This window comes from Acartia tonsa, chromosome 15, assembly GCF_053477335.1.
Source record: "Acartia tonsa isolate MP-2025a chromosome 15, ASM5347733v1, whole genome shotgun sequence".
Classification (NCBI taxonomy): domain Eukaryota; kingdom Metazoa; phylum Arthropoda; class Copepoda; order Calanoida; family Acartiidae; genus Acartia; species Acartia tonsa.
In genome coordinates, this window is record NC_137274.1 from 6,298,605 (window position 1) to 6,308,988 (window position 10,384).

A 10,384-nucleotide genomic window follows, 5' to 3' on the forward strand; every position below is an offset into this window, starting at 1 on the left:
CCCCTCCCCCCACATTTTGAATATTTCATCATCTTCTATCTATCTACTACTAAGAGAGAGAGAAGACAATGGGCTGTTTATTACACTAGTCCCAAAAGTTTTATAATAACGTTTTCTTATTTGTTGGCTAAACACCTTTGGGGACTTATATAGTTTATTAGGTTGAGTGTTCAAACGTTTGAACCACATTTATTTATGCAACAGAAGGGGTAATGTTGTTTATCATCATTGGAAATGTAAATCAATTTATCGGACATTGTCTTATCCCTTTTGATCCCTGTTATCTAATATTTATTCTTTAGTGCTTTAATTTTTACTAGTAGCCACGCCACTGGAGGCCTCTAGTGGCACTTTAAATGTTTTTGTTTGTTAAAGTCTCTACTATAATTCTTTTTTTTTACGATAACTCTTTATGTTACGTTTAAATCACACGAATATTAAGTAAAATTTCGATTTTTTTGTCATTTCTCTTGGGAGGGTGGTGGTACCCTCCCCCAAAATAGTTATAAACCTTCCCGGGACCCGTGAGAATTTACCCTGTTAAGGAGAACCCGATCGGTTCAGCGGTTAGCGAGATCCTTCGGTACAGACACACACACAGACATCCTGTTACTTCAGTATAAGGATTAGATATATAAAGGGATAAGACAATGGTCGATAAATTGTTGTATATTCCCAATGATGATAAACAAAAATTATCCCTTCTGTAGATTTTATTTCTAGATGAAAGTTTTGGAAACTACTTATGAAAATCCAATAATAGTACCCAAAGTTTTTAAGTCGACGAATGTAATTATAAAACCTTGGGTACCAGTTTAATTAGCAGGAATTAGGCGATAAATTATACTGGTACCCAAAGTTTTTAAAGAATTCATCACTTTAAAGACTTTGGGTTTTTGAATCTTGATTGTTTGCTATGTTATTGGTTAATTTGGGGCAAGTGGCGCGGGGTAAGGGAGGGTTGGGTGTCAGGGAGAGAGGGGACATTTGATTGTTTATTACACTAGTCCTTAAAGTTTTATAATAACGTTTTCTTATTCGTTGGCATAACAACTTTGGAGAATTTTTTGAATTTTGATTGGTTGGTTCAAAAATTTCAACCACTAATAGTAATCTACAGAAGGGATAATATTGTGTATCATCATTGGGTAGGTACATCAATTTATCGACCATTGTCCTATCCCTTTAGATCACTAGAGGGGATGTTCATTTAGAGATCACTTATCAGTTGAAGAGTTATTGAATAACAATATAAATATGTCGCCACCTAAGTTATGTCACAATCTGTCAATAAAAGTTGATCAACTTTGAAACAGCTCAAAGTGTCCAATAAAAAAATGACGTCATACAATAAAAATATTTAATGATAGGCCAGTATACGATTTATCATTGGTCAATTACAATGTATAGTGGCCTATCATTGGTCATTTGTATTAAATGACGTCTTTGTTTATTATTTGTTCATCAACTTTCAAAAACAAAGCTTTTTTAAATATTAAGACTAGCTGCTATGCCCCTAGAGGTCTCTAGGAGCATGTAAAATGTTTTTGTTCAACTTGCAGTGGGCTAAAATTATGATTCCTCCTTACCCCATCTCCTTCCCTCCAACTGGATAAATGCACTGATCAATAAATAAGATCCATGTTAGCTAGCTAAATAGATGACAATTTTTCCCCTATCATATTATCCACATATATTCTACACAGGGAGGGAGGAGACATTGGGCTGTTTATTACACTAGTCCCCAAAGTTGTATAATACGTTTTCTTATTTTTTAGCTTAACAACTTTGGGGACTATTATTGAATTTTGATTAAGTAGTTCATTATATTTAGTGTCCTAACATATGAACCACTAATTGTAATCTACAGAAGGGGTAATATTGTGTATCATCATTAGGGGGTATACATCAATTTATCGGCCATTGTCTTATCCCTTTAGATCTCTGAGCTGTTATGAATTGATTATCATTACCTCGGGTGTGATTTTCCTTCAATTTTAAATGATCATCTAGAGAATCCAGAGCATAAGGGTTTTGATACTCTAACACCCAAGGATGACGAACCCCAATCTGTCCTACTTGAGAAAGACAATTCCAGTGACGTCATATACCTTTAGGGAAGGGGAGAAGAAAATCTTTTCTCCCATCTCTTTTGAAGAGATTTTTTCCCCCCTTCCCTTTTTCTTTCCCGAAACATATATGACGTTACTGGAATCGACTTTCTCAAAGTAGGACAGATTGGGGTTCGTCCCAAGGATATTAGGTGAAGTGACATCCATCAGACAACCAACTTTCTGTGATGCACAATCTTTGTCTGATAAGTGCATGGTAACAAGTTGCGCCTGTTTTAGGCCAAGGCATTCCCCCCAATTCTAACTATTTATGTCGCGCACCTGACATAGTAGCAGTGGGAACCATTTTTAGCGTCTTTAGTAATGACGCGGTGTCGGACCAAGATTCGAACCTTCACCGTTCCCGACGACGAGCGGATGCGCTACGTATTGAGCCACGGTCGCGGATTTTTTATGAATTGATTATGTCATTAGGTCATAATAAGTCGCGTCGTCATCTGTTGTCAAACATACCAAAAGATTTTCACTTATAATTGAAGCAAGGATGACAACATCCATAAAAGCGAAACTCTGATACGTTAGGACAAATGAACATTAACACTCAGAACTGAATAATCATAATATAAATGTATTGTTGATACTCAACTTCATGAACCAACCAATCAAAATTTAGTAAAAGTCCCCAAAGTTGGTGAGCCAACGAATAAGAAAGCGTTATTTTAAAACTTTGGGGACTAGTGTAATAAACAGCTCAATGTCCCCTCCCTCTCTGGGGGGTGGGGATGTTGTCATCAGTAGATTAGCGGTCATTTAATACCTTAAAAATCATCAAGATCTACAGGGAGGGAGGGGACATTGGACTGTTATTAACACTGGTACCCAAACTTTTATAGGCAAGTTGGTCTAAAACTTTGGGTACTTTTATATTAATCTTGATTAGTTATTACAAACTAGTATTACAAAATATTATGTTATATTAATATTCGTAGAAAACTTTCTATAATACAATACATGATTTTCTAGTATGGCTGAGAACCAGTTCTAATCCAGCGGATATTAATCGATTTCAAAGCCATACTGGAAAAAACTTTTACACTAATAATTTTGTAATTTTGGGGTAATTTTGTCGATCATGATTGTTGATGTAAATAAATTAATCCCCAATTGTCTTATCCCTTTAGATCCCTGACGGATTATAACTAATACCTTTGAAGGATTAACGAGTCAAAATTTTAATCCTATCTAAAAATTTATCAGAATCCATAATCATAATCGTTGTGTATGAAAGTAACAGGATGTCTGTCTGTCTATCTGTCTGTTTGTCTGTCTATCTGTCTGTTTGTCTGTCTGTCTATCTATCTGTTTCTCTGTCTATCTGTCTGTTTGTCTGTCTATCTATCTGTCTCTCTGTCTATCTGTCTGTTGTCTGTCTGTCTGTTTGTCTGTCTATCTGTCTGTTTGTCTGTCTATATGTCTGTTTGTCTGTCTATCTGTCTGTTTGTCTGTCTATTTGTCTGTTTGTCTGTCTATTTGTCTGTTTGTCTGTCTATCTGTCTGTTTGTCTGTCTATATGTCTGTTTGTCTGTCTATCTGTCTGTTTGTCTGTCTATCTGTCTGTTTGTCTGTCTATATGTCTGTTTGTCTGTCTATCTGTCTGTCTGTCTATCTGTGTATCTGTCTGTGTATCTGTCTATCTGTCTGTCTGTCTATCTGTCTGTCTGTCTATCTGTCTGTCTGTCTATCTGTCTGTCTGTCTATCTGTGTATCTGTCTGTGTATCTGTCTATCTGTCTGTCTGTCTATCTGTCTGTCTGTCTATCTGTCTGTCTGTCTATCTGTGTATCTGTCTGTGTATCTGTCTATCTGTCTGTCTGTCTATCTGTCTGTCTGTCTATATGTCTGTCTGTCTATCTGTGTATCTGTCTGTCTATCTGTCTGTATGTTTGGGTTTTGGGTTCTGGTTTTCTACAGAAGAGGTATTTTTATAAATCATCTTGGGGATGTAAATCAATTTATGGGCCATTGTCTTATCCCTTTAGATTCCTGGTTTTATTTAGAAGTATAAACAAAAATTTTATTATATAGACTGGTTAATTTTAAAATGTATTTTGAATTTTTTTACCATATGAAGTTTTAAATAAATAGGACAACTTTAACATGACGTTTTTTGGTTATTCCTTACGGTAACAAGATGTCTGTCTGTCTATCTGTACTAACCACTGAACCGATATAGTTCTCCTTTACAGGGTAGCTTCTCATAGGTCCTGGGAAGGTTTATAACTATTTTGGAGGAGGGTACTTCCACACTTCAAAGAGAAATACCCAACGCCTCTGAAGTGGCGTTTCGTCGCATTTTCGCAGTAGCTTTCGATAGGTTATTTTAGGTTGGGTTAGGTAATTGCCCCACAGGGTTAGGCAATTGGCCCCGCAGGGTTAGAGCCCCCTGCAGAGGCTAGAATTAGGGGAAAAGCTACTGTGATAACGAAACGCCCCTTAAGAGGCGTTGCCACGAAAGGGACAATACCCAAATAGCCACTAGAAAATGACCCCTTAAATTTAAAAAAATAATATTGAACCCCCCCACCCCCACCTCTTGTTGATAGATAATAACTTAATAAGTTTTTAACTTTAGAATTGTCGGTAATTATATATAGATTATAATATTTATAGATTATTTTAAATAGAATAGGTTAATAAACCAGGGAGGGAGGGGACATTGGGCTGTTTATTACACAAGTTCCCAAAGTTTTATAATAGGTTTTCTTATTCGTTTAATTAACAACTTTGGGGACATGAATTTTGATTGGTTGGTTCATTAAGTTGAGTGTCCAAACGTTTCAACCATTAATTGTAATCTACATGTAAGGGGTAATGTTGTGTATTATCATTGGAGACGTAATTCAATTCATGAATTTTGATTGGTTAGTTCATTAAGTTGAGTGTCCAAATATTTCAACCACTAATTGTAATCTACAAAAGATGTAATGTTGTGTATTATCATTGGGGATGTAAATCAATTCATGAAATTTGATTGGTTGGTTCATTAAGTTGAGGGTCCAAACTTTTATCCACTAATTGTAATCTACATGTATAAGGGGTAATAGTGTGTATTATCATTGGAGATCTAAATAAATTAATCAGCCATTGTCTTATCCCTTTAGATCCCTGGTGATTGGGGGAGGGGGGGGGAAGTTTGTTGATTTGTTGAATTCAAAAGTTAATCTCCTTTGTGGGATTAAAATGTTTCGTCCGTCCCCCCCCCCCCAAAAAAAAAGACCCATTTCCCCCCTCCTACTTTATTTACTTACTAGCGGATACGCCCCTAGAGGCCTCTAGTGGCACTTTAAATGTTTTTGTTTGTTAAAGTTAATTTTTTATGTACGATACCACCTTATTTGACGTTGAAGTCTCCCAGATTTTAAGAAAATTTTCAATTTTTTTGTCATTTCTTTTGGGAGGGTGGTAGTACCCTCCCCCAAAATAGTTAAAAACCTTCCCAGGACATATGAGAATCTACCCTGTTAAGGAGAACCCGATCGGTTCAGCGGTTAGCGAGATCCTTCGGTACACACAGACAGACAGACACACAGACAGACAAACATCCTGTTACTTTAGTATAAGGATTTAATGCAAGGATCTAAAGGGATAAGACAATGGCCGATAAATTGATGTATACATCACCAATGTTAAAACACAAAATTACCCCTACTGTAGATAACAATTAGTGGTTGAAACGTATAGACACTCAATTTTTTGAACGAACCAATCAAAATTCAAAAAGTCCCCAAAGTTATTGAACTAACGAATAAGAAAACGTTATTATAAACATTGGGGACTAGTGTAATAAACAGCCCATTGTCCCCTCTCTGTTTCTCCTTATTTATCCTTTTTTCAACCCCATTATATATCCCCTCCCTTCCATTATTAAGATTTCAAAACCTTTCTATTTATTAAGAGATCCCATTTTTGACGACGGGTTATTATTGGGGGGGGGGGATGGGTGGATGATAATAGGCTTGTTTATTGTTAAAGGGGGAAGGTTAGATAAAGGGTTAGGGCGCGGGGGAAGGGGTTTGTATTTTATTGGGGCGTGGGGAAAGGGGGTATATAAAGGGTTAGGGCGTGGGGTGAGGGGGGTATATAAACAGAGCACAGACGCAGACATGCCTTAGTTAAATTTCAAATCTCATCAGATCAAGACGTGTTAAAGCAAATGTCTAATTTTTCAATTGACTCAATTTTAGCGCCCGACTTTGGGGCGCACGCGCTAACCACAGGGAGCGACTCAAAATTAGTTACCACAATAAAGGCGGAGGAGAACTTGGATATTTCCGCGGAAGATTACAGCTCGCGCTCCGAAACTTCATCGCCGGATTACGGTCGCGCCAGTTCCACATCACCCAACGTTTTTTCAGCCAGCTTGTGCCACCAGCCGTTTGGCTTGTCGCCGTTTTTGAACAAATCCCCGCAGTTTCAGCTGCCCATCAGCCTACGCAAGCACCGCACCGATAGAAAACCGCGTACCCCATTCACCGCTGCTCAGTTGGACGCATTAGAGGTGAAATATGGACAGAAAAATTATCTTAGCATAGCTGAGCGGGCAGATTTTGCCGATAAATTAGGCCTTTCGGAGACACAAATCAAAATTTGGTTCCAAAACCGCCGCGCCAAGTCTAAACGGCTGGCCGAATCCGAACTCTACACATCAGCAATGACAAAACATGCAGCCGTCGATAGAAATTCACCGCCAGCCGGTTACGGCATTATTCCGCCGTCCCTATTGCCCGGACTTTTGGCGGGTCGCGGATTTTGTTTTCAACAATTTTGATTTCATAGATTTTTCCTTAAAAATTTGGAAGATTTTTTTCTTGAAAAATAATTCAAAATTGTTTCATCTGTGATAAAAAATGGCTGTTTTATTATAAATTGTATAATTATTTATTTATTTATTGTCATAAATTAGTATTTGTTTTATTGAAAAAATAAACATATCAATATTATATCAATTTGTATTTTTTTATCATTTGAAAAAATTCTGATTCCGAAGCTACTCTATAAATGTATATGTATGTATATGGGAGGGAGGGGACATTTGGCAGTTTATTACACAAGTCCCCAAAGTCTTATTATAACGTTTTCTTATTCGTTGGCTTGACAACCTTGGGGACTTTTATTGACAGGGTGATTTATGTAGTTGTGAGAGCCACTGATTGTAATGTATATAAGGGGTAATTTTGTGTATCAACATCAGAGATTAGGGAGGGCATAATATAGCCTAAAACCACCTAGTATTAATCATTCCGCTTAGCAGTTAAACATAAAAACTACAAAAATATAAATGAATATTTTTTTTTTAAATCACGAAACCTTTTGATTATTTTAGCCGTCTTATACGTTAAAGCTGGGATCTAAAGGGATAAGATAATGGCCGTTTAACTGATATACATCCCAAATAATTATGATACACAAAATTAACCCTTCTGCAGAATTAAATTAGTAGTTTAACCGTTTTAACACTACTTAAGTTTGAAGGTGTTACTCTCCTCAATATTTACAAAATCTTCCTAGGACCTATGACTGAAACCACCCTTTGGTTTATAAAGATAAAATAGGTTAAAACCAGTAAGCGAATTACACAGGTCCTTAAAGTTTTATAACCACTTTATTCCTTTTTTTGCTCAAAACTTTGGGTACTTTTGTTGGATGTGTCAAACCATTAATTTAATCTAAATGCATAAGGGGTAGATAAAATAAAGAGAATCACAATTCCTTTAAAATAAATATATATAAATGTTTTTTGTTGTTACATGTTACTTACGGTTCAAGTAAATTGTAGAAATAAATCAGCTGTTTATCTCAAATAGCAGCTGAGAAAATTATGTGGAGGAAAGGAAATTGGGCTGTTTATTACACTAGTCCCCAAAGTCTTATTATAATGTTTTCCTATTCGTTGGCTTAACAACGTTGGTGACTTATGAATTTTGGTTGGTTAGTTTATTTAGTTTCAACCACTAATTGAAAACTACAGAAGGGATAATTTTGTGTCTCATCATTGGGGATGTACATCAATTTATCGTTCATTGTCTTATCCCTTTGGGTCCATGGAGAAAATCACACTTGCCCCATAGCGTTACGGACTGTTAGACAAACGGACAGAAATGTATATCTTCGCGAAAAAAAATATTTCCATTTTATAAAATCATAATTGCTCATTTGTGTTCAATTTTAGTTTAAATGAAATATTGTTGCTTGTATTAGGGCTGCTATAAAGACAAAGGATGATAAAATGATGTACATCCCCAATGATGATATGCAAACTTACCCCTTCTGTAGATTACAATTAGTGGTTGAAACGCTTGGACACTCAACTAAATGAATTAAAATCTAAGTCCCCAAGCTTGTTAAATAAACAAATAAGGAAACATTATTATAAAACTTTGGGGACTAGAGTAATAAACAGCCCATTGTTCCGCCTCTCTCTCTCTGGACATACAGACATCCTGTTACTTATCAAAGCTATGATTCTAATGGCGACATTAGATGTAAATTACACTGGTACCCAAAGTTTTATAACCATGTTGTCTTATTCTTTGTATCAAAAACTTTGGGTTAATTTAAAACAAGTAGTGTCAATATATTTTAGCGTCCAACAATTTTAGTATACAAAGGGGTTAATATTGTTTATAATCATTGGGGATGTATATTGATTTATTGTCTTATCCCTTAAGGGCAGTTGACTGTGGACTCAAAGTACCCAAAGTTTTATAACCACATTGTCTTATTTGTTGGCTTAAAAAACTTTGGGAACTTTTATTAAATACTAGTAGACGTGACCAAACTTTTTAATCTACTGTAAATCATTCTGGTACCCAAAGTTGTATAACCATGTTATACAAAAACGTTAAGTACTTGAATTTCATATTGTAGTGTTCAAACAGTTTTAATTTATTGTCCATTGTCTTATCCCTTTAGATCCCCACTAAGCAGGGAGGGAGGGGACATTGGGCTGTTTATTACACTAGTCCCCAAAGTCTTAAAATAACGTTTACTCATTCGTTAACTTAACAACCTTGGGGACTGTTATTGATTTTTGGTTGGTTGGTTCATGTAGTCAAATGTACAAACGTGTCAACCACAAATTGTAATCTACAAAAAGGGGGAAACTTGTGTATCATCATTGAGGTTGTACATCAAAATATCGGCCATTGTCTTATCCCTTTAGATCCCTGCTAATATACACGTATAGATGTCATATAAGTATATCTTTATTTAACTAGCTTTGGAAAGATATATAGCTTATTTAGTTATAATAGGGGGAAATTTTACCCTTTATAGCCGATACATTATTCTTATCTATAATACAAAGTAGTTTGATGGCTGTCCATCTGTCTGTCCCTTAAGATCTCAGTAACCACTGAACCGATTTTATCCTACTCTTCAGGGAATATACCTATTGGTCCTGTGGGGGTTTTAAGCTGGGTTAAACCCCCCCAAAAATGAAAATTTCCCTCTCCCAAAAAAAAAATTTCTGGGGAAACTACTTCACATAAATTGGCAGCACCAGAAATTCTTTATTTTTTTTATATTATCTCATGTAGCAAAGTCCCTAGGGGTGAAGTTGCTAGTTATATATTAAAGTGGTAAGCTTTTTTTGTCTGTAGCTAAGGATCTCCCAAACACCTGAGCTGATATGATTCTCCTTTAAGTAAAGCTTCTGATAGGTCCAGGAAAGGTTTTTGGCTATTTTAGGGGAAGATATCTCCAACATCCAAAAAAAATAACCCCCCTCCAAAAAAAAAAAATTTCTAAAATTCAAATTAGGGGTATCCCTCACAACTTAAGTGCCCCTTAGAGTCTTCTAGGGGTGTAGCTGCTAGTTATCCTTAGTGCATATACTAAAATTTATGCAAAGGGGGGGTGGATTGAAAAATACTCTCCCCACATCATCCAATACCCTTAAAACATCAGTTTTCTACAAATCAGATGTGTTTCAACCCCCCCTCCCTCCTCCTAAAAATTTCCTGGGAGATGAGGATTTATTTTGTCCCTCCTAAGTGAATCTCACAAATGAAATAATTCTTAATTTTTTTGGTGGGGGTAAGAATTTTTCAAAGAATAACCTTTTTTCATCAACCCTCCCCCCCCCCCCCCAAAAAAAATAGCTTTGACATCATTGTTGGAAGGGGGGGGGGAATAGATGCTAGTCCATTGAAATAAACCAGAAAATCAACTCTTCTATTGCAAAACATTTATCTGAAAGTTCTTTTAGTTTGTTTCCACCAATTTCATATAAAATTTAATAAAATTTATGTA

The 10,384-nt window shown here is 36.0% G+C and overlaps 1 protein-coding gene across 1 annotated transcript; it reads left to right on the forward strand.

Moving 5' to 3' along the window:
- The first annotated feature begins 6,244 nt into the window (after positions 1-6,244).
- On the forward strand, positions 6,245-7,071 carry LOC145307242 (homeobox protein MSX-1-like). The gene has a single exon (XM_080149615.1). It carries the CDS (start codon positions 6,285-6,287, stop codon positions 6,897-6,899), a length of 615 nt encoding a protein of 204 aa, XP_080005741.1. The 5' UTR covers positions 6,245-6,284; the 3' UTR covers positions 6,900-7,071.
- Positions 7,072-10,384: the final 3,313 nt, after the last annotated feature.